Here is a 25,290-nt window from a genome sequence, read left to right as displayed (position 1 = left end):
CGACAAGAAAAAGTACTCTTGATTCAATCAGAATCTAGCTTAAATAAAGAACCAAGCCTCTTAATTTAAGCGGATTTCGTTTTGATTCAAGCAAAAATCCGATTGAATCAAGAGTATTTTTTCTTGTCAATGTTTTCAAGAGTCTGGACTCTAGATCCAATGTGTTTTTTTTTTTCCAGTGAGCTGAGTCTCCGTGCCACTGATGAATCATTCTTGGCTCCCCTTAAATTTTTCATGCTACAGCTCCTGATTTTGCTTGCCAAATTTCGCAAAAGGATTAGAACTTTTCCCATTGAATTTTGTGCAAAATACACAGATTTCCTCACACCATCTGGAAACTTTGCTCCTGAGTGGTGGTTTAGTTACTGCAGAGTTTTTTTTTTCCGCGAAACGGGCTCTATTACTGCGGGGCGTGAGGGAAGCAACCGGTTCTTTCTGTCTCAAACGCTCGCGATGATTGCGGCGTCGTCCTCGTCTGCATGGCGGCGGTCACGACATCAAAATTTGATGTCGGAACGCGATTTTTCTCGTCAAAGCTACACTCGCAGCACACAGATCATAATCTAATGCATCCTGCCATGCTACATCATACGGGTGGATCTACGCCCTCCAGAGGGGGCAATAAACGTCGTTTGCTCATGGGAACGTCCTTGGATAATGCGTGGAAATAAGTGGTTGTAAACAGATCACAGTTTAACATACACAGAAGAAAATTCACTCGCTTAGTAATTAAAGAACAGAAAAAAGGGTCCATCGAACTTTGGTTCTGATGTACTGGGGGAGAACTCTATCTATGGGTGTTGCCAAATTACCTTTAATTTTCTGTGATGCCTGTGAATATTTTTCGATGCAATTTTTCAGAATTCATTCATAATTTGAGCTAAAGTATCCAACAATATGGTAATTGATCAAAAAATCGAGCTACAAGCCAAAATAAACAAGTAATATTTCAAACTCCACGTAGATATTACCTACTTACTTGTTTATTTTGGCTTGTAGCTCAATTTTTTAATCAACTACCATGTTCTGTACAGCTTAGCCAGCCAAATTTGGCAATAAAATTTATCCAACAATTTTGTACCTATACGTTTCCAACACCTAATGTTATATCGATGATTTCTTATAGAGGGCAGCACTTGCTACGGTCAAGCACTGATGTGCAACACGTAAGAAAGATGGCTCTGTTTCCTTGGCATTCACTCTCAGCTTTCTTGGCTTTTAATATTTGTTTCGACAAATTTCAATCATAACACCTGAGACATGGAATCAACCATTTTACGGCATGATCATCATAGGAATATCAAACATTTGCTGGCCCCTGATACCTGATACACACTAGATAGATAAGACGCACGCTCAATATGTTAAACTCTGAATTTGCCTGAGACCGTCCGTCGTCTTATTTCTGGGCAAGAGGTATCTTATCTCTTAGCTTTGTTTATCTCCTTTGAAATGACTCAGCTTATAAATAAACTAGTAAGACGCTGATATTAAAAAAAAATTGGAGAAGGCAGACCACATCAGGTATTCTAACCTCTAAGACGAGCGAATCCCTGGTTATGAATAAGCAATAAATTGATAGACGGACCAAAATGGAAAGTTTGAAGCTTCCTGGAATTTGGAAGCCTCAATGATTTCGAACAGTACTGTGGTAGTAAAACTGCGAGGAGATAAAAATGAACTATTCGTGAGAACTTACAGGTACTTTGAGAGCACAACTGGAGGCGTCGACTGAGATTGAGATTGAACAAGGGAACACCGAATTGAATATTCTTTGGAGGCATGTGATCGAGATAAAAAAATGATTCGCACTAATATAGACAATCAAGAACTTGGTAATTATTCCAAGGACTCATTACAACACCCAAGAGAGGATGCACAACCACGTTTGTTGATAACTTGTTATCAAAAACGCGAATGTAAACAAGCCGAAATCTCCACTCCCATTGGTTCCCGCCAATTCCAATGCCGCGCGCGGCAAAAAATACAAATTGACGCGCCAATTTTCAAATAAGCGGGGAGTCCACTCGTCGTGCGACACTGGAAATCGGTACCATACCAGGCTTTTTTCTCGGTTGTTTTAGGTCGCACAAGGTCAGAGCCGGTAGGGATGAATAGGGAATCGACCCTGAGGAATCCGAATTTCATATTCCCAAACATCCCCCCCTCCTCCCTGTGGGAGGGGGGGGGGGGTTTACAGTGGGGTCATAATCCTAAAAGTCGGGGTTCTCGACCGAATTGCAATTCAACTTTATCAGTATTGAAGAGTTCGGAATATTTTACTGCATATGGACCCCTGAAAATCCACAATCGACCCACTTTAGGCTTAAAAATGATCTCCTAAAGAGTGAGAGGGCCAGTGTCCTCCTCCACAAATTTCTCTTCAGTCGCAAAATTGACGTAAATTCTTCGGAAAAAGATGGTGCTCTGGGGAATTGACCCTAAAGAATCCGAATTTCACGGCCTAAGTTTTTTTTTTGGGGGGGGGGGAGGGGGCTGCACTTAATATTCGGAATTTCGTGAAGATTTTGAAAATTTATCTTCGAAATGAAAAATTATGAAAAGATTCTTCCCGAATTTGAACCCAAGTATGGTATGCAACGAATCTGAACCCGAAAGTCCGAATTTTAAATGCTGCTCACCTTAAACTTACCAAAGGAGTTCAGGGGAGCTCCGAGACCATCAGTATCAGTAAAATCGGTATCGTGCCTTAATAGCAACTTCTGAGCCATCACTATCAAAACTTTACTCATATTAACCTTATAGCGTTTTGATTTCCAGAGCTACAATTAATCAGAGAGCGGAAAAAGAAAATATAGGGGTAGAGATCTGAGGAAATGATTTAACTCTCAAGATACTATGCGCCTCCAATTTTGAGACCCTCTCAACGAGTTTAACATAGACGCAACACAATGGGCGAAATTTCCTCCTCTGCTAAACTACGAAGAAAAACTTCAATGGAAGAGCCAGTCGGCGATAGAAGTCTCTTACCGTGCTTTCTATTAGTTCTTTGACACGTAGACATGTTCATTATACCTCATGATTTACTGAACTTACATGAAAAGTGAGGTATAATTAATGGCTGCACCGAGAATTAAAACGCCTCTCTCCAGTCGCTGCGCGCCTTCTCGCACACTGGAAGCCGACGAGTTTCCCATTCAAAATAATGTAATCGTCAACACTTGCGCAACCATGAACTTGGAAGAACAATGCCCCACTCCTCCCATACTTAACCCGAGCGTCATTACGTCGACAATAGATGAAAGTTCATGATTTGTTTAAGATTGCGTATCGTTAATAAACCTGATTTAGATAGAAATATCACGGGGGGTCTGGACCGGACGATTGAACGGTGTCTTCGACTCAATGCGAGAGAGTAATGATGAGGTATGCACTGCACTGTGCAGAGGGTACTATAATAATATTATTAATAATGACGGCCTAAACTGAGCGGCCCGACGCACAATAGGGGAGGTGGGCTTGTTATTTCAAGAGGTTGAACATCGAAGTATCTGTGGCTCAAACACGATACAAACCTCCAGAGGAGGGTAGTTATCAGATAATAATAGATTCATATCGAGGGCGGATCATCCTCTATGTGCATTATTCATAACGTGACTACTGAGGATGGAAGGATACATAAACACGAGGCTCCCTTGTCGCATTGTAAAATCTTGAGTTGGTCTTCATAGTTCATAGATTGTTATGCATGTTTTGTAGAAAAGATGAGTGGTGGCGCTTTGAAAAGTGAGGTGAAAATTTGAGAAATGATCATAAAGCCGACTCTTTGCTTTTTTAGGGTTTGATACTTTCGACAGCTTTTTTATAGTTTATTTAGAGAAGGGTGACAGAAATACCGACGGATTCTTGAGACTACGAAAGGTCTGCGCATTCAAATTTTTGGGTATTGGAAGGGTTTTCAACGTCCCCACAGACAGTGATAACGTTAAGAGAGAGACGTAATGAGATGTAAGTCTATTAATTAGACACGAACAATTTGTTGAGAGTATTAAAACGGCAATCTTATTGTAATTTAATACTCTCAGAATGTAAGTTTTTCAATTTCCAGAAAATTTTATGATAAGAATCGGCATTTTTTTAATTTAAAAGAAACTGCAGTTATTCAAACTCGGGCCAAAAAGTAAACTATATAAGGAGGTGTGTTAACAATCTTGCATTATGTGCCTAAGTTTAATATAAGCCTTCAGTAAAATTTACATTTAAAAACAACGAGCATCGATAATTCTAATTTTTTAAATTGGCTTTGTTCGCCCACGGATCGACTTTTTACATTTCAAAGCACTTATTTTATACTTAGTGATTATTTAGTTATGTAATGGTCTATCCTGACAGACGGAAAAATATTAGCATTTCGTAGAACCTTGTCTCAAGTTCAAAAAGACAGCCTCCAGCTGTATGACCTATAGACCTTCGAAGTCACGGGTTAAGTATGGGATGTTTTATTCATGCGTACATCGATACTTTATGGCTGACATTTTGCTGTACGCACGTCTACGCATCAGCTGAGGCACGTAATTGGAAATGCCACTAGGTCAAAATTATGTCCATAAAGATGCAAAACAACTGAGAAATGATCCTCCCTCTCTTCAGATTGGGTGTGTGTTTTCCACAGCGTTTCGGTACAATTTTGTTCACACAAATTCTATTCCACAATTTATTGAATATAAACAGCTTTTGGAGTCCTTGGATCAAAGGCTCGTAAAAAAAATAATGAAAGTGGTGGTGAAAAAATGCAAAAAAATGGCAAGAAACCAAAAATATTAAAAAAATGTTTCTATGTACGTTTTTCGCCCAAATCATAGGTCTCCTACAAGAAAAACTTAATACAGTAAAAAAGCTCGTAAGTTAAATAACAAAATTGTGTAAAACTCGTAGCAAATATACAGGAAGGCAGTATTGTGGGGTAAAACGATGGGATTTAGAATAATACTTATCCGAATTTTGAACAGAAAATTTCCCTAAAAAATCGAGCTTCTCTCAGGCTTTCTAACAATTATTTTCCTAAGGTCTATAGATTCGCCACTTTTAAACTATACAGAATTTCAAAGTTTTTACACATTATGGAATGCGCGGAGAAAATTCGAATCAATTCACACACCTAACCTCTCTTTAACTCCCCAATTTCCTTGTTTTGATTTAGTTATTTTTACAATTTTACCGGGCGGATTTGACGTGAAAATCTTAAGACGAACCTGATCTCTTTAATTTTTTTTTTTAAAAAGTACCTTTCAGGAAGCAACCCTTAAAGAGCGGGCGCGAAAGAGGTAAGTCGCATGACGGCCAGGGGTCGTACCCTTTACTTCCTTATATTTTCTGTATCTTTCCGCTCCAAGTTTTCTACGTGTCTATGCCCCACGGACACGATAAGCAACTGCGGTTAACGGTAAAACTTCACGTGTCAACGCCGAGGATTATCCGGCGGGAGATTGGAGCGACCTCGTTGCACGGAATCCCGAAACCAGCAAAACGGAAGCAAAAAACGCGCAAACCCAATCTCGCGCACGAATCAATTTACAAGCGACTCGAAATCCGCGGGAAAAAAGGGATCCGTGCGCTGTTGTTCAAACGGAGAGGGTAATTTAAAGGGTAATTGTGTTGGCAATCAGAGGCTGAAGCGCGGAGAATGGAGGGCGCAAGCACCCAAACACGATATCCTCCGCGCAACACGTCATTCTGGCACATTGCTGCCGCGATTTTAGCTCGCCGATGGGAACGCAACCAACTACACCTCTAGAATGCTTCACAGGAGACATTATACAGAGTAGTCCACTAATAGAGCGTTAGACCGAGGGAAAAAACCGTGGCCAACCGTATCCAATGGGTTTCCCCCTCTAACCGGTGTGTTTGATGTTTTTGAGGCTATTGATTACTTTGACACTAAAAATTAGGGGAGGTAGCCATTTTTGTGAGTTTTGGTCTACAAACGTTACGAAACATTGAGAATACAATGATCAGACTCGGTTACACCATCGATATTTTCAGCATTAACTAATAGTCACGTGGTTAACATAAACCGTCACAAATGACGTCACATCACCTCATCTTCGTTAAAATCAAACGAGCTCGTGAATTTTGATGATGGTCCTCATTGTCGGTTCTGTACTCACCTTGTGACCTTCAGATATTTGCAAAAATACTGAAAGTGGAACCCGGGCTATAGAGGTTAGATTTACAAGGATTCTCATCATCCTTCTACCCTCGATAGCTAGTCCATGCGCATTGCGCATTATGAAAGTTTTCTATCTGGTAGCCATTTCTAGAAGTGCAAGGCTTAAAACAAGACATTGATGACTACTAGATTCTTGATTACGTAAGCTTACCAAGAAATTTAGTATACAGTACTAGATTTCTATCAATATAAATCATGCACTTATTTACGCGTGCCAGCCGCCTGATAAGCATTGCCAAAAATCAAGTACTAGTCACTAGATTTCCTGAGTATGTGAGTCTGATAACCCCTAACGTTATATATTTTATCTGCACGCGGCTCCCTAGATGCAAGTAGAGTCCCTTTATACTGAGAGTCAAGACAACACCCCCTATGGAGTCACAAACGGGAATAAAGATTACAGAAATTGAACGTTTTTCGTAATCTTTGATCGGCTCATTCTCAAATTCCTCTCTCCGTTCCTTCTCTCATTTCGTTTGTTCCTTGCCGAACCCATAATTCCCTGGTCCATTCCAGATTATAATCTTTGCAGTCGGCAAATATGTAATCTTTATTCCCGTTTGTGACACTGTGAAGGCCTAAAATACGGGAACCAATCAGAAATGGATTCACATTGTCTTGACTCTCAGTTTAAAGGGACTCTAGATGCGAGCGGTCAGCGCTAGTTCTGCAGACGATGCAGCGACGTCGCTGACGTCACAACTGAAGGACGGTCGGCATGCACGAGCGGGCGAGGGGGCGGGGGAGGGGGGGCTGTGTGGGTGCTCGCGAGGCGCCTTTAACGAGAGGAAGATGGGGCAGATTTGGAGCCGGTCCCGTTAGCGTAATGAGTACGGGAGTGAGGACCGTACTGCTCCGATTCTGCTATTACGCGGAAATTATTGTCGGGCCGGAGCACGGACGTGAACCTGAGAACGGACTGATCCATCACGGGATATTCGACCAAGACTCAGCTCCACCGTTATAATTAACTTAGCGGGGGAGCCGCGCTGCGCTGGGTGCCCTGCCCGGCTCGCCTAGCCGCCCGGGCCGCGGACGCGCGCGGGTTCGCCCGACGAAATTCGCGGCCCGCTCCCGCTGAGCGACAGGACAAACACAAGTGCATCGCGCACGCAGCCTCGAGCTGACAGTGGCGCCGAATTGAAATTGTTCGAGAGGAGAGGCGTTAAACAACGTTCGATTTTTTTAAGACGGGTAACGTACTGGAAAAGATAGTTACGGGGTATATAGACATGACGTCCGTTCCGGGCTCAGAGCCCGGAAGTTGCGGGTGCTGGAGCCGTAGCTTAGGTTGCTCCGGGTGCTGCGCCCGGAACTTTCGGCCTCTGAGCTCGGAACGCGGACGGTTTGTCTATATAGCCCGGAGGTACGGCTTCCACGGCCGGAGTTTTTTTTTTTCAGTGTAAGGTCCGGTTTAAGAACCCTGTGTCACTTGGGGTGGACCTTGGTTGGCTCGCGGTCACTTCGAGTAACCATAGGTTACTTTTAACGAGGTTGTTAGAGACGAAGGGTATTGATTGGTTTGCAGGTAGAGGGTCCTTCTTTGTCCACCAAAAAAGCTAATCGCATTATTGCTGTACAGGGTATTTCGGGGTTAAATCTGATGAGAGGATGGGAGGAAGTCTGTGTATCAGGATAAGGCATTTTAGCAACGATCTATTTACGTGATCAGCATGATATTCTATACTGTGGGTTGAAACGTTGACGCTTCGCGTCTCAGGTGCTATGCATTACGCGTTACTCTTATTATTCCGTCATTTACATATTTTCAGTACTCGATAGTAAGTAGCGATCAACCAAGTACGTAGACTCAAATTGGTCTATGATAAGATGAAGGACGAAAAGTTTCTCTCTCCTGCCTCTGAAATGTTTCAATCCTCCCTCTCAACCATGACTGGAATTCTGTTTCCCTCGTTCTTTGGTGCTTCTCTTATCTCTAGCAAGGTGACTCAACACACAAATCATTTTAGGATGAATCGATCTCTGAAAGTGGAGTTGGACGGTCTCATCTTCACCTCTCCGAAAAAAATACTTAATTTTTGGGCGACGTTGTGCGATGTGAACTCATGTACCTAGCAACGTTTTAAATCGCGTTTAACTCGGCCCAAACGAAACTAAATGTGCAAACTGTACGGATTTAACTACAATAATACGATTTTCTATCTTTCAAATGAAAAACATAGTAGAATTTTAAAAAACATCGTCGTATTATGTGACGGTTTCTAGTAGGTAAGAATAGAGAGGGTAAAGGCAACCGCGCGGTGCTCTATTATCAGGGAAAGACCTCGCTGGGAATATAGCCGGGCCCGCTCTGGATGTGACTTGTGAGGGCGCCTCCAGAACCCTTCTGCTAATTAACTTCGAGCACTTCGGTCACACCTGTCAGTGGTGGTTTCGCCTTCCCTCCTCCTCTTCAACCGCGATAGGCTCTCGGCTATAGGATGTTATGTTTCCTATGCCTATGCCGTCGACACTGACGTGAACACGCGAGCATATGGCGGCGGCGGCACTTATGGTTATTCCGTGCCGTACCTCTGACCTTGGAAAAGTCACTCTTTGTGGTGCAAAAATGAACCATTCTGAGGGGAGTTGGGTGGATAATAAAGTTAAAAGGGGATCGTAAAATCTGATGGGAAAATCACCGGTGAGGATTGCCCTGAAACCAATTCTATCGATACATTATCAGGGTTGTGCCTATTTTTTAAACGCACGCGCGGGATGAGTGCAGGCATAAACATTTCGCTTGGAGGTTTCTTGTTCCACAAATATATGTGATGAAGCCAAGTTAAATGTGGCTTAAGGGTTCAAATAATCGATTTTTTGTTTTCGACACGAAACACTTTCTGAGCCATAGTTTGCGTTTTGCGTTATTAATGGTGCTATAAGTGTATAAAAAAATAAAATGATAATGGTGCGTAATGATGTGTTAAACAAATCACAGTGGCTACAGTGCTGACAAACTTCAACAGCGATTCTCTTAAATTTCTATATTTTTTCCTTACATTTTGAATTGCTGTCGAAGGGCCAAAATTCAAATTGGATGTTATTAGATGCTGTATTGAATCTGCGATTACTGCGAAAGCCTTTAAAAAAAGGTTACCGCTATTATTGATAATCCTCTCCTTTTCGATAATTTGCATTTCCAATTTTTGCACCAGCTCTGGCCTATTAACTTTTTCTAGAGCTATGCTGCTTTCTCAAGCAAAAGAGATGTCACAGTACAGTATACCTTAAAAATATATCATAAAGTAAGCGGCAGGAACTGCAATTAGAAAATATTGTGCGAGAAAGAAGACCGAAGATCCGTTTTTTTGCTGAGAACAGCAGGGTGACACTTCACTTACTAATCTCATTAACATCGATAGTAATAAATCTCCTCGACCTTGCTGTGTCATGAGTAAAAACATCGTTTGAATTCAATGGTTGACAGCCAACTATCTTCTAATGAAAAGTAAATTTTATAGAAACCCTTCAATTTACTTTCTTGGTAATTTTTAGATGATTATATTATTAAAATAGCCTATCCCTTCAAAAAACGACTACCTCGGTGAGTGGTCAATAACGCCATGTTTAACACAGCGCAGAAAAGTAAGTATGTGCCGATAAATGCAAGTTGCTTGACGCATCGCTAAATTCAAGAATCACTTCAGAAACTTTAACGCTGCCGCACAAAAGTAAGCGTAGTGGCGAATGCGAGTATCTTGACGCCGCGAGACATTATTATTAAAAAATTTGCTCATGCTGAGTCATACGAGACATTGTCAAAACGGAAAAATGCAGGAATATCCCAACTTTAACCCAACATGGTACCAATGCTATGCAACATATGTTAAGATCAGTGTGTTACCACCATAGAACCAGCATGGGATGGGAACACATTAGTTTTATAACGGTCCTTTTGAGAAAGTTGATACCATGTTGCTACTATGCTTACAGCATATTAATACCAACATATTATCGTTAATAACGACCTTGATTTTAGCAGGTCATATCTGAGAATTTCGCGAAGAAAATATATCTGTAACGTCTCTTCAAAATAACTTTTTTATCGCAAGAAATGTGGCACCATGTGAATGTTCTCATTGGGTTCTGCCAGAACTCACCGGTGCGGGTGTGTGTACTTGATAATGTTTGAGAAAATTGACATGGCAACCCTTTCGCTGAATTTTGGGGGTCATTAAAGCAGACCCGCAGAACTGACACGACCGTAACAAGGGCGTTGCGCCCATTGTGCCACTATCTATTTTGCGCCGCACAATAAGTTAAGTATATGCAGGATGTTACGCTTATGGATAATGGCGCGCGGCGAGAGGAGAGTGGCGTGAAATGCACGAAGTGGGTGCTACTTCTTAAGACTTTGATGCCGTCTTCAGGAAGAACACCGTATAAGCCTTCGAACGTTGCCAAATTTCCTTTGATAAATTATGAATCCTCGGTAAAATTTAAGTATTTTCCCCTTTTTGCAAAGAGATTCCTCACTTAATAATCAAGTGTTTCTGGGATTTAAAAAAAGTATTCATAACTTTTCTCGAGGCTTAATAAGGCATATAAGATCAAAAGAACACAAAGGCACCTCCTGACGAAACTGAAATATCTGCGGTGGTAAATATGTTGTTTCTAGGTCGTATATAAAGAAATAAAATTAAATTGGCAAAAACGAAATTTGGGTCTCTGAAAAAGGGAGAAATTTACTCCTTAAAATTTTGATATTTATTTCTAAAAAAAATTTAAAACATTTTTAATGACTTATTTCTCCATTCTTTCCCATAGGAAATCCGTGTGGTGATATCGACCTTGATTCTTGAAATGTTCAAGTCCAATCATACTAGTCTTACGCTTAATTTCAGATGCTTGATTTTAGAAAAAATTACTATGCCCCAAGTAAAGTAAAAAATAAAAAAAAATTAAATTATATATTACAGGTTTTTTGCAGTTTTCCAGAAGTGGGAAAAAGTGGCCTTGTGCCCTTTCACGCCTCAAAAATTTTGTGCGAGGAAATCTGACAGTGTTCGATTGCTCATACGGTGTTTTTTTTCAGCGAAGCACAACGACCGCGCGAGAGAAGCCTCATATCGCGTTAAAAGTCTGGTCATCAGCTACAATGAGGTGTCGATAATATAATCTTGGCATCTCCACACGACTCTGGTAGGATGGAAACATGTCTATTACGGCAAACATGGCAGCCCATTTTATAGATGTACCCGGGTGGTCCTTCGAAAATTGTTTCAAGCCGACGAAATTTGATTACTGGGGCGCTGGCGGCACGAAACGCCCTCGGCCGGGCACCGGTCTCCGCTATTGTCAGACAAAACGATCGTGATAGTCTCTCCAGAGCGTGAAAAGTTGTCGCAATGTTGCCCCAAAAAGTGCCGTGTATCTGTTTATTCCCTCGTAATGGGTTCAAGGCACGTGTTACAAATTGCGTTTTCATGACTGAAGTTCTTAGATGAGCAAAAAATACTCGGCTTCAGTGTTCCCGAACGCAAAGTTTCTGTGGACTTACGAACGAAAACAAAATATCGTTCTTCTTATGCTGGTGAGGGATTCCAGGTCTCACCGGTGCTCCCAATCTATGACCGTCAAAAGTTCCGAAATTCGGAACTTTTTTGTTTCAATTTCCCCCATTTCATGACCGTCAAAAGTTCCGGGATTCCTTTCAGACTTTTTCAAAAGTTCCGGGATTCCTTTTAGATTTTTTTAAAAGTTCCGAGGAAGGTCCAAAAAATGCAAAAGATCTGGAACCTTTCGGTTATTTCAAAATTTTCAGGAAAGATTCAGGAATATCTTAAAAGTTCCGAAATTTGGAGCTAGTTCCAGGAAATGGCCGAGCACTGGGTCCCGCACCTACTTTTCTGGTCATAATTTTAAAGTTGCTTAGGTTACTAATGCAACACTTTTTTCGAGGCGAAGAGTATCATATACCATGTGCCTTTAAAAGCCGATAAAGTGACAGGTTCCTTTATGGTTAGAAATACTATGCAAATCTTAGAAACACCGATCATCTTGACAATGTTGACATTTGCCATGTTTTGAATGGCGAATTTGCAAGAAAATGAACTATTCCTTCATATGAGAGCGCTTGTGGAGCCGAACACACACATTATTTTTCCTGATTTTTTTCAGGTATGGAAAGTTGTAAAAAAGTAGATTCAGCAGTGAAAGCGTCAAGGCGGTACGCCTTGTGAAGTCACCGGGCGAAATTGCTCATTTAATCGCATTAATTTCAGCAGACTATGGGTCATTTTGTCATGTCTCCTCCAATAATTTGTTAATTTACAAACTAAATATATTCTAGTTTACTCAGTAGTTTCCACTTCTAAACTTGAAATTCATCATAAGTCAGAGAAATTCTCAAATTGCATTCTTTCCGTGATATTCCTTTAAAAAATAAAATTAAGCGGAAATTTTGAAACTCTGCAATCAAGCAGGTACATGTTTCCCTAATCTTACATTAGAACTGTTTTGAGCATCTTCTCTCAAAAACTGTCGAAGAAAATAAAAATAATCCCGAGAGACCTGATGCTATGTATGCCCCCGAGTGACTTGGTAGGATTACCTGAACTCTTCATCATGATTTTATCACCTCTCGGTAAAGGATGTTTCGTATCCATATTCCTGCATTAATTCACTGAGATAACACGGGGTTTCGAATGCAACCGAAAATTGCCACAGCTCGAGCTATAGCGATTACAGGAGAATCACCTTTTGTATATTGCCGTGCTAAGGGGAAAACGCCGTATGAGCCTTCAGACATTGCCACATTTCCTTCGATAAAAATCGAATTTACCGAGAAAATTGCGAATATTTTTTTTCAAAAATTTCAGATAATTTTGTTCGCAATGTAATCTAAAATACCAGCAAATTGTAAGGAAAAATACACATAACTTTCCTCAGAAATACATGCTTTATCCGGGTAAATTTGGCAACTCTCTAATGTTCATACGGCGTTCTTCCTTAGCACAACAGTATGCTCGTGCCTGTGCATGGGTGGGATGTAATGTCCCCCTGGGCTTTCGAGGCAGCCGCTGTTAGCTTATTGATGTTCACGATTCCGGAATGCCTAGATGAGATCCCTAATCTGTAGTGTTCTTTGTGATATGTGTGGAGTTTATGCATAAATTCTAGGTTAGAATTCAAGGGTATAAACGGGACGCGGTGGATTTTAATGACAGAACGTAGTTCTTATCGGGATTTATGCGATATGATATAATAATCTACAACGACTACGATAGCGAAATAACGAGTATGTAGATGTGGAGTGTGTAAAATTTATAGCTTAAGTTCGATAGTTTTCTCGGAAATTGATTAAAAGCTTAATGATACAGTCTCATCTTTCACGTATTTAATGGTGAAAAGCCAGTTTTTCACTATGCGGAGGGGCATGCTAGTTGTGTCGAATGATTTGCCTCCTGGGAGTTTTCCATCACACAAAATACATTGTGGTCACATATATTTGTTTTATTTACTTATATTTTTTGAACTGTGAGTATATTGCTTAATAATTTTGATTTTAAGTTCGTTGGTCGCTGGTTTATCCTGCCCGAAACGCATAGGAAATAAAAGATATTTTCCCCCCAAAATTAGCGTGTTGTGAGGGCACAAACTACCTTATTCATAAAAAGAGGTAAACCTGGAGATTTTAAATTTGAGGGATGAGCATTCGAGAGTAGCCAAATTTCTTCCGGTAAAATGTTAAATTTTGAGGAGATTTATGATTATTTTCTCTTGAAATTGTCAGATAATTTAGATCTAACTGTGAATAATATTCTCTGAAAAATTGGAGGAAAATATTCACAGATTTCCCTGAAAATTCATATTTTATCCAAGAAAGTTTGACAACGTCTAAAGGCTCATACGGCGTTCTTCCTTAGCAGGGCAGCTTCGAGGGTTAACAGTTAAAATGCACCGCGCGATGATTTCACCAAAAGGTTGAGAATGCAGCTGGATCCTTTCCCTCTTTCTTAGACAAAACAATAGGGTTAGGTTATGACTTTCGTGGCATGTTTTACGTGAGGACTATGTATGCTGTCCCATAATAGTTATTCTCCAAGCTTCATCCGCTGAGACTCCAGTTTCCGCCCTTCCAGACCAACCACGCATAGGTCACCAACCTCCGGAGAGCCAACTCCCCAGGGGGTTCTCAGAGCGGTGCAGTTGTCATGAAAAATGACCTGTTATGAGATCGGGAGTATATTTAAATGCAGTTGACTCCGTTCATTGAAAATCGAAACATTTGTGAGATAATTATTTCATAATCACGTTGAAAATACCTATGAAAATTAATTTAAGACGAGGTTCATTTTATTTCGTTCCTTGATGAAAATTCTGATTCGTAATACAATCGAACAAAATGAGTCTTTTTTTTTTTTTTTTTTTTTTTTTTTTTTTTTTTTTTTTTGAGTTTTGTGGCTTCTATTCCTTTGTATTGTTTAGATAGGAATCTACAGCCATCTATAGACAACAAGGAAATATTAGCTCGTTTGAATATTAGTTGTTCAGTGTCTCTTTTGTTTTATAATAATTTAAAAAAAAATAACCTAATCAAAAATACTGAAACAGAGGTACGTATTTTTTAACCCGAGGCTTCAATATACAGTTTAAATATGTTCGATTTGAGCTGGTCAGGGTCAAATCTGGCCTTCCTACCAACGTCGATATTTTAATTTTAAGTCAAGGGATGAAAAGTACAGAGAAACAACTTTGAGTGGCTCAATGCAAAGAAAATTGCAGGCATAGAATTAGTGAGAAAGAGATGAGGAAACTTGTTTTTTTTTATAAATAAAAAAAATCACGGAGGCCAGAGGCTGGAGAGGAAGCACTCTAGAAAGAAACTTATAAAAAATAAAGTTTCATACCTCCCCGAAAAATTCTCTTTTGCAGTTTTGCTGATTAAATGTAGGTATGATTTAACTCATCAATGTGTTATTTTATACGTTACTGACATATCTGCACCTGAGGAGCGCCTAAATAACTTCCTAAGTTGCGCTCAAAGATAGAGACTTTCAGACAATTTTACTTATTTATTTGTTTACTTCATTGAAAATAAAATCAGAATGTAAAACTTGTCAGTGGCCAGGTCTTGGGAAGACTGTGTCCTTGCGAGGCGCACATCCTTCTGAACACTTATGCAATTAATCTGAATGGAATAAATTCCTCAGGCTGGTGTTTTTAATTAAGAATTGCTCGGTGCAGAGCCAAAAGTCTCACGAGCTAATTGTCAGTCGAAGCTGTGTGCCAACATCGTATTATTTAAGATACCAAACGAGCCATTCTACAGATAAATACTTCTTTTTCGAGGAATACTCTTCTAGGTAGATAAATGATTTCCATTGCGGTGGCTTTTCAGTTATACTTAATCCCTTAATAGGCAATTTTGGAGAGACACAAACAGATAATAAACTGCCCACAGAAAAGTTAGTCCACAGTCTCAAAAAACTTGAAGATGAGTTCCTGACGTTACCTAGAGAAGTGTTTTACGAACATTTTGAGATAAAAAGCACCCAAAACTGTCGAGCTAAACCGAGGCTATAAGGTTTTGAAGTTTGCAATTCAAGAAACATCCCGTCGAGAAAAAGGAACACATGAAAATTCTTATCTGCCAAGTTCAGGGTACAAAATTGCCATGCAACTTTCCGCCTTTAATTGGTACAAAAATGAGCTGAGTCGCTTGCAACGCATGCATTAGAATTTAAGAGTATGTTTTTTGCCAAAATCTCAGAATTCGATTTTTTGACCCAACTTGATAAAAAAAACTGTCTACTAAATATTTTGTTTCTGTGGAGAAAAGTCTCTAATCTGGCTTCACAAATATTGAAGCCCCTTTCTTCATGTGAAGAATGGTAGCACATAAAATTAGGCTTGCGTAAAGTTAGGTTGTTGGGAACTTCAGGAATACCTAAAATGTGCAAAAGTCAAAGCGCGAAACGAAAAAGTGGCTGGTTTAGAGATACTTCTTCCAAAATTCCTTAAGTGAGACTTGTCAGATCTTTTATTGGCTGGAAAAATGGAAAATTTTGGGAAATTTTTCCCAGCTTCCGACATCAAAAAATTTAATATGACCTTCAGCACCCTTGATCATCATGGAATCTTGTTGGGGGAGGGGGTCAATAAATGTCATATTACAGATACCACCACTAAAAAAAAACGTTTATGCAACCTATTGCAACAAAAATTGCATGAGCGAAAAAGCGCAAAAAAATTCAGCAAGGATAAAAAAATTTAACGATACGGTTGGTGAGAGATCCTTCCACTTAGACGTGGCAGCAATCCAATAATTAATCGATAGGTAATAGCTCCAAAATTGCGATGTATCACTTCAATGAAATTTTAACCACAAGAGCGACGACATGAATTTCAGCTTGGTATACACCACAAATGCCGAGTCGGCGGTAACAAAAACACTTGGGGCCAAAAACAAGAAAAAATTATTTTGGCAAATAGACATAGGTGGGGTGCACGAGACACTTACTTGATAAAACACAATAAAAATAAGTATTTTCAGAAACCACTCATCACTAGCACTAATCATTGGTCATGGAGTAAGGCGAGAGGGGGCGACTTATCCCTGAGGGGGGTAAAATGTTGGGAATCCGAGGCTGGACTTCGTAACACGCGTGTCAGGGAGCAGACCGGCCGCGGGACGTTCGTCGTCTTGGAAAAGTCGCGAGGAACTGCCGGGGCCGCAACGACCGCGCAGACATGAGCGCCAAGCACACGGGAGGCGGGAGGCGCAGGAACGAGGCACTGATCCGAGAGATGGGCCCCGACGCCCGGCGGCGGGGGCGGGGGACAGGGGGCCCCGGCCCGGTGGGCAACCAGGCGAGAGCTCTTAGTTCAAGTTCGATACCAACGGGCCCCGGGCCCCAGCCCCCGACTCTGCAACAGGGCCCATCGCAGAAGTCAGCGACGACGTTGCCAAATTTTATCGCTCTCTTCCCACGGTCTTCTTCCGTGTGATTAAGTTTGGATAATCATCCTAGTGACAATGTTAAATTTTGATGCACGGTACACTGAAAAAAAATTCTCGGCGTTTTTACCACGGTCCGTTGGTACTTTTACCATCTCACTTTTTTTTACCAATTATTGGTAATTTTACCAAGACAGACTGGTAAGCTTACCTAAAAACCGGTATTTTTAATGTTTTTTTCAGGTAAGAATACCACTTTTATTGGTGATCAATTCCCGGTAACTTTGCCATTTTATCTCGGTAATTCTACCACAGTCGATAAAAAATATTGGCGTTTTTACCAAGATCCAGTAAAATTACCGAGAAAGTTCAATAATTTTACCGAGATTTCTCGGTAAAATTACCAATTCCATAAATGATAGTTTTACCAAGAAAAAACTGGGATCAAATAGAACCCTGAATTCTTGGTAATTTTACCCTTTTCTTAGTAAATACACCGATTTTTTTTTCAGTGTAGAGTCCACGCCAAATAACTTCATGTATAATTTTACACAAACTGATTGCGGTAGACGCACGGGTCGTAAGACAGTATGTTGGAATTTTTTAGCCAACGTGCGTTAAAAATCAGCATGAAGCTAAAAATATCAATACAGAGGGAAAAAGCTCGTATGAGCACAATTTTCCCTCAAAGAGATACGCTGTTTGGTGCAACACTAATGACATCCGCGATGCACTCAGGATTGGCCCAAAAAGGCCGAAACGCGTCTGCAGTTGCCTTCCTGAATGGTCGTTACTAGTGTTGCACCAACCAGCGTATCCCTTCAAGGAAAAATTGTGCTCATGTGAGCTTTTTTCCTCTGTATTAAGACTTTCAGCCTGCTGGATTTTTAAAGCACGTTTTCTAAAAAATTCCAACATTCATGTACTGCGACAGAAGATCCACCATCTTGATCCTTCCACTTACTTTACATGATATTTACATGCAGGCCCGCCACAAGGGGGGGGGGGATACTGGGTCCTTGGTACCGGGGCCCGGGCCCTGGAGGGGCCCGTGACGCAGGTGACAAACCACTACGAATTCATGTGTAACCCTTGTCTCGTAAGGAAAAGTGAAAAAATTACCATAAAAATTCCGCAAAAGGTGAATAAAGTTTCAAAAACACGCTAGGGCACTATACAATTGGACTGCATTTTGCAATTTGGACCTATAAATTTTGGCTAATCTGAAAAAACACTTATGTGCATAGGGAAACTAATGGCACCTACGTTGTTTTTTAATCGGGCCGGAATTTATAGTTCCGAATTGCAAAATGCAGTCCAATTGTTTTTACTTTTTTAGAGATATCTATCTATTTTCAAGATTTTGAGTATATGTAGAATGATATTTCTAGTAACTGCGTTTCATTTTCTTCCGTTGTCGGATGCTAAGAGGCTGCTGTCTGGGCATCCTCGACTTCAATGGCTCAACTCCCTTGCCATAGACGTACGAAAGGGGAGTCCAGGGGGGCCCGGCTCCCCCTAGAATTGAAAAGTATCATCTGCCCCCTCAAAAAATTTATAGATGTTTTGAATGCAACAATTAAAGTATTAGGTGCTGAAAGTAAAAAAAGGCGTAATTATTCTGCAGAAATTGATGTAAAATCTCCATCATAAGAGCTTCAAAATGCGTCGAAATAGATTCAAAATTTCAAAAATTTCCCGGGGGAGGCCGAGGCCCCCCGAACCCCCCCTCCCCCTGTGTTAGGGGCCCGGGCCAGAAAACTGGTACCAGGGCCCGAGATGGGATGTGGCGGGCCTGTTTACATGTTACATGGTATTTACATGTTGCATGGTAATTTACAATTGACGCCAGACGATCTTTTGTTTCAGTTTAGAACAGCGTAAACTTCATTTGGCGTGGACTCTACACTGCTGAAAACCTCAGAGTGTATTCTTTCCGGAGCCTATTTTTTCTCCAGAAAATTCGTGCGATATGAGAGCGGAGAGGAATCTACTCTTTCTGCAGATAGCATTTCGCTCTTATGGAGCAAAATTAATTCCTTTTCAAATTCCCAAGTTTTTTTATTTGTGGGGAAGAAGCGGAGGGGAGGGAGTATATCGATGGCCAACGTGCGAAACCACTTCCTCCGTTTACGACGTTGCAAATTTCCTGTCATTCTTTATTTTTTCTTCGGAAAATTTGTTAACGCACTGAAAGACTGAAACCCTAGTATTACCATGCTATTTCAACTGTGGTGGCTTAATATAATCTTATCAGATGGTACCAACTTGCTAACATGTTAGCACCACGTTGGCGTCAACGCGATACCATATTTCACTCACCAACTTGGTCTGTTTTAGGGATGTAAATGTTAGCAAAACTCAAGAATTGTTACAGACTTCGACCATTTTCCGAAATCGGAATCCGGTGTTTTTTCTACACGTGCGTTAAAGTCTCCATGCATGCAACCACATTCAATTCCCAGTCTTTTTTGTTCTCATTTATAAATGCACGGTACCATGTTGATATCATGTTGACTTCAATACAGTGCCATTTTTTGCTTACCAACATAGTCTTTTTAACACGAATGTGTACCGATACAAGTATTATAGGATCAATTAGTAGACCAGCTACGTCTTATCCCTGCTTTGTCGTGCCTATGTCGGGTAGAATTAACGACAAGCTGAAGGCACCTCTTGAATTTCCCATAGCATGTCGTCAATTCTGCCAGACGTAGGCACGACAAAGCTTCCCTCCGAAGCAGATTTTCTTTTTGTATTTGGCAACTGCGCTCTGATTAGAGTTACCAGAAATTACAAGCGTTTTAAAGCGTCTCCCACATAGGCCTACGAAGAGAACGCACACTACAGCATGCAACCGCGCGGACTTTTGTCGAAGATCGACGTTGCCATTAAACTCCGCATTTCCGTCGACGCAATCGTCCGAAATACAATGCTCTGCGCTGGAGGTAATTGAGAACATTGTATACAAGCGGCAGACAATGCCCGATATGCGCCCGAGGACATTGTCCAGAGCGAATTGAGACGAGGATGCTGCAGTGAGAATGCCTTCGGCGCGCTTTTCCAAGCTCCGTCTCCATTCTTGCGAGAGGAGGCGCTTGTTTGTAGTGAGCGAGGATAACGAAAGTACTCAGGGTGGAATTCGCTCTCTCGTTATCCGTTGGCGGATCCAGCAAATTGGCAACATTGTCTTTTCTCAATTTAAACCTTTGAAATGTATCGATTCTTGGAGAGGCCTGATGCTCTGGCAAGGATCGATTACTTAGCATAGGTTTAAATGGAGGGGATCCGGTTTTGCCAAATTGCCAGATAGGCCTCTGTTGTTATCCGTTGGGCTCTTCACTGTTTATGCTGCTGCGGGCTGAATTTTGATCCGGACGGACTCATTAGAGGGAAATATGCGAGGCCGAGGAGAACGAGCTTGCACCTGAAATAATCGAAAAGTACGATAGACGTGTATGTACCAGAATTTAGTCGAGCTGCCTGTGATAAAACATTGAAAGAGAAAATAGAACCTTAAAAACAGAGATAATGAGTGGAACAGCAACACATGGACTACCGTGCCACCTAAGGAAGAACGCCGTGTAAATCTTAAGGCGTTGCCAAATTGCTTCTGATAAAATACGAAATTTCAGGGAAATCGAAGAATATTTCTCCTCAAATTTTGCAGAACATTTAATTCGCAGTCAGATCTAGATTGTATGAAAATTTCAAGAAAATATTCGTAATTCTCGTAAAAAATAAACGTTTTATTGGAAGAAATGTGGTTACTCTCGAATGTTCATACGGCGTTTTTCCTTAGCCCGGCAGTAGAGTTGCACTTAGGAGTATGCACGCACATGTTCTCTCAGGAATTCAGTTCAGTAGGTCAGAGGCACATTCATCCCTTTTGTAACGAAGGATAAATAACACACAAAAAATGGGTATCCAAGCCTCCAAATAATTACGATGTTACACTTTGTTACCAATTTTTGTGTGTTCCTCATCGAAAGTCTTATTTCGGGCTTTTGTTTTAATTGTTCTCTCCGATGCAGTTGATTATCTAGACATATTTAAATCAAAAGGAGCTATATCAATTTTGACGTGCGCCCAAAGATCCATGCGATTACATGAATGGCAAGGCTCCTGTTATAATGGATACAGTTCCTTTTAATTTCAATGAGTCAATCTATAGTCACGCCATTTCACTCTTCAACTAAAACTGAAAGTGCTTCATATTCTCTTTCTTTGTTTCGAACTATAAGGACAAAATAAAAATTCTGCCTTCGAGACTAGAATAAGCATTTTCAGCATAATTGTATTTTGCTTGTAAAAAAATAACGTGTTACAAAACGCCTGAGGAAGCTAAATCACGACTTATACCCATATGCAGATTGATCGATGGAACTCTTTCCACACCACCTTAGAGAAACCCTCCTCAAAATAATCAATTAACCATCACCAAAACACAGTTGACTTCATTTCATTTATCTTTTTTTGGTGACTGTTAACTCATCATTTTGAACAGGGAAAGACCAACGCGAAAACTTGATTTCTCAGGAGGTAAGTTCAGTGGCGCGTTGTTCCTTTCTTTATAGTGGTTGAACATCCCCATTAGGCCTACCGATCCACTTTTTACCGCGAATTAAGAGAAAAGAAACAGAGAGGAATGAAGGAGTTTTACGTATCCCATCGCCAATAGAAATAGACCATCTTTTATTTAATTATTTGCCGAAGGGGTTTCCTTTACCGCCCTCTGGCTTGCACTATACCGGGTCCTGGTCATAGATTCAGCCGTCAACGGAAAGCGATGGCCGCCGGCCGGCTGACGGAGGTGCAAGCACCACTGCGACCTTCGAACCAAAGCTACGGTATCGTAAAGCCCCCCGTTCTAAATATACGGGGCGCTAGAATATTTAAAATTCCTAGACCCACTCTCTGTTTGGGAGGGGAGGGGGCTGAAAGTAAGTATGAAAATTAAAAAAAAAAAAAAAAACCCTGAAAAAATAAAAGAACTATTGAAGTGATATTACTTCAAGCAAAGGAGGGCATGGGGACTTTAACGAAAACGCGAACTAAATGTAACTTACGTCGTTCTTTCCTCCTTGTTGTTTTGCAAGCAAAAACAAAACAAAAAAACCAACACGAAATTAAATGCGTTAGGCGGCAAAAAGACAAGGAGGAAAGAAAGACCAAAAAGAAAAGTGAACCTGCGAAAAAAAAGAAAAATTAACTGCAAATTTTACCTGAAAAAAAAAAAAAATCAGAATTAATATGCAAAGATTCATGCAACATGCTGAAAAATTAGGGAAGAAAAATTAATAAAAAACGAAACAGGACAAGGAGAAATTATACGAGTAGCGCCAAACACACAAAGTAAAATGCAATAAATAAAATAAAACGAACATTCAAAGCAGCATGCGACACGCTAATACATTGAAACAAAACGAGAAAAAATAATAAAAAAGCAGAAGACAATAAACAAAACCAGCACCACACAACCGACAACACAACAACCATGACGTAAAGTGCAACGAATTAAATAATTAAAACATTCAAAGCAACATGCAACACACTAATAAAGTGAAAAGAAAAATGAAGAAGCAGAAGACATAAAGCGAAACGAGCAGCGCGCAACCGACAACACAACAACACACATACACACCCTCGCACACCACATATGGTCAACATGCAACACGCACAACATAACATACATAAACAATACGATGTGTACATAAACAAGAAGATTTATAAAAAATAATATAGAAATAAATCACATACCCAACACCTGAATATGACACCCGCCCGAGTAAGCATCAGCCGGAACTACCCACTTTTACAGTCGCACAGCCTGTATTTATATGCTCGTATCCAATGTGGTAGTTAGTCCGGGGGTAAATTGTGACGTCATGACGACGTTAATCAAAAGTAATTTGAGGCTCAATAAAATGTTTAAAGAGTGAATTGACCAATCAAACCTCTCTACCTCAATCGACCAATCATACGATTTCTTTCAGAATCGATCATTCTACTGCTTGCGAGTAGAATCGACCAATCGGGCGCTTTTTATATGAATTAACCACTAAGATAACATCATTGTTGTTCATTCGGTGACGTCATAATGAATTCCTGTATTTGTGGTCATGCCATCAGTATCTTCGTCATTATGTCTGCGTTATTATTATCTTCGTCATTAAAATAAGGTCATGAAAATAATGTAGAAGAAATTTAGTCGACTACTAAATGATGACGGAAATGTTGTAATGTTACGTCATTGCCGGTTTGTATTAACCGCGTGACCTTGAGAAATCGAACAAAATATTGATAGTGTGACCACGGTTTGTGCTGGTCAAAATAGTTGAGGGAATTTGGAAATGAACCGCGCAAGCAGCAACAAGCAATCCGCCCTCGGTAGTTTCGCATGCAAGGAACAAAGAAAGATTTTCACTTTAACTGCAGGATGCAACTATTCGGGCTCCACGGATGTCCGCGTTGCATGCGCACGGATTTGAAGGCGTTTTGACTTTCCAGGCAGTCATCACCCATTCATAACCACAACTGCAGCTCACAGCGCGGCGCGGCAGTGTGAAGTGCCGCAAGGAACCAAAAAGACAGAGCGCCTTCAATTCTTCGTTTATATTACAAAGACTACTCTTGGACATGAATAGTTGCACACGAGTGTAGGATATGAGTATCTTGTGTGGTTCAGTTTTCATACCGCGATATGTAAATCATGCCAGCACATCTCGGAATAAAAAGTGTATAATAAACAAGCTCTCATCTGTTTGCATGATCCAAAAGGACAGAGTGCTTTCAATTCCTCATATATACTATAAAGACACAAAAGTCTTTGTAGTATAAATGAAGATTTGAAGGCGCTCTATCCTTTTGGATCCTCGCATTGCTTTACACTGCTTCGCAGCGCCGCGGGCCGTAAGCGATGACTGCCTGGCGTTAAAACGCCTTCACTTTCGTACATATGCAACACGAACATCCATGGAACCCGAATTGTTGCATCCAGGCTTTACGGTGGAAATTATATAGCATTCGCTGCATGCTTTGCAATGTAATTTTGGTTTTTATAGGAGGGAACTTGGTAACGTCTGAAGGCTCATACGGCGTTCTTCCTTAAAACGGCAGTATTGTTGCCGTATTTAGACTTTGTCCGGAGGTGGCAACCGCCACCCATGAAAATTCACGATTTGAAAAAGGAAATTGGGCAACGTCTGAAAGTCCATATGGCGTTTTTCCGCAAGACGGCCGAGTAAGCCTGGACCGAGCAATCTTGGAGTTCCTCGCCCGGGCACTTATCGTTCTCAGAACAGCGCTAATGGCTACTCGGAAAAGTGAGAAGATTTACGATAAAATATAGTTATTAGCCCCCCTCCCGGTGCATTGACCAACTGTCATAGCGCAAGATGGATGACTCGGAGGATGCAGCGGCAGCGTTTAATGCGGGCGCATAATTTATATTCAAATTTCACACCGTGTTCCAGCTCGCCGACATGCTTTTCACTATTATTAAATAACCGGTCAAAGGTTATCCACGGATCTCAAGGACAGCGATGGAACTGTTATCGAATATCTATCACTGTGCGCTTCAACTACCACTTGAGTTACGTGGACGCTCTCGTGGCGCTATGGGTGGTTCGCGCCGAATTTTCATGCCTCGTGTCAGTGTGACGTTTAGGATTCGTCGTCTCCCGTACGAAGGGACGTAACTCCATTCCAAGGTTGCGAAATTGACTCGAACAATCCGTTTTTTATTTCAATAACATACCAGGGAAATTTTTGTCCGGAATTTTGTTGATTTTTTGCATGGGATCAGAGGAAAATTCAGTGAAATTCAGTAAGAAACTCCGCTCAAGATTTTCGATTGTAAAAATGTAATGTGTGGGGGTAAATCTGGCAACATTGATATGTAGTTAAGTTCCTTTGTGAGAAGAACGACAAATTGATACCTGAAGCTCATTAGTTCCTAAATATCATAATTTTATTTAACCGGAGCTGGTTTTTCCTCCAAGGTAGCATCTTTAGATTGTCACTGAATAGTGCGACGCGACGTATCAATTTTGTGCAATGCAGGATGCAGGTTTTAAAAATGCGATTAGATCGATCCAGTTCAAGTGAATCGTTTATGCTAGAGGGAGTTGTATTTTTATATTTCTTCGCATTATTATTGAAAAGAATGACAGATTGTAATGTTTTCTGTGTT

At 40.7% G+C, this 25,290-nt stretch overlaps 1 protein-coding gene across 1 annotated transcript in view; it reads right to left on the bottom strand.

The window, feature by feature from the left end:
• Positions 1-16,925, bottom strand: part of LOC109039134 (uncharacterized) — a 196,025-nt gene extending 179,100 nt beyond the window's left edge. Inside the window, 1 exon segment of the mRNA XM_072300755.1 lies at positions 16,659-16,925. Coding sequence (XP_072156856.1) covers positions 16,659-16,718 — 60 coding nt within the window. The 5' untranslated portion in view covers positions 16,719-16,925.
• Between the last annotated feature and the right edge of the window lie 8,365 nt (positions 16,926-25,290).

The sequence above is a fragment of the Bemisia tabaci genome, chromosome 5, assembly GCF_918797505.1.
Source record: "Bemisia tabaci chromosome 5, PGI_BMITA_v3".
Taxonomy (NCBI): Eukaryota; Metazoa; Arthropoda; class Insecta; order Hemiptera; family Aleyrodidae; genus Bemisia; species Bemisia tabaci.
The sequence above is the reverse complement of the archived record's forward strand: the minus strand, read 5'-3'. Positions and strand labels throughout refer to the sequence as shown.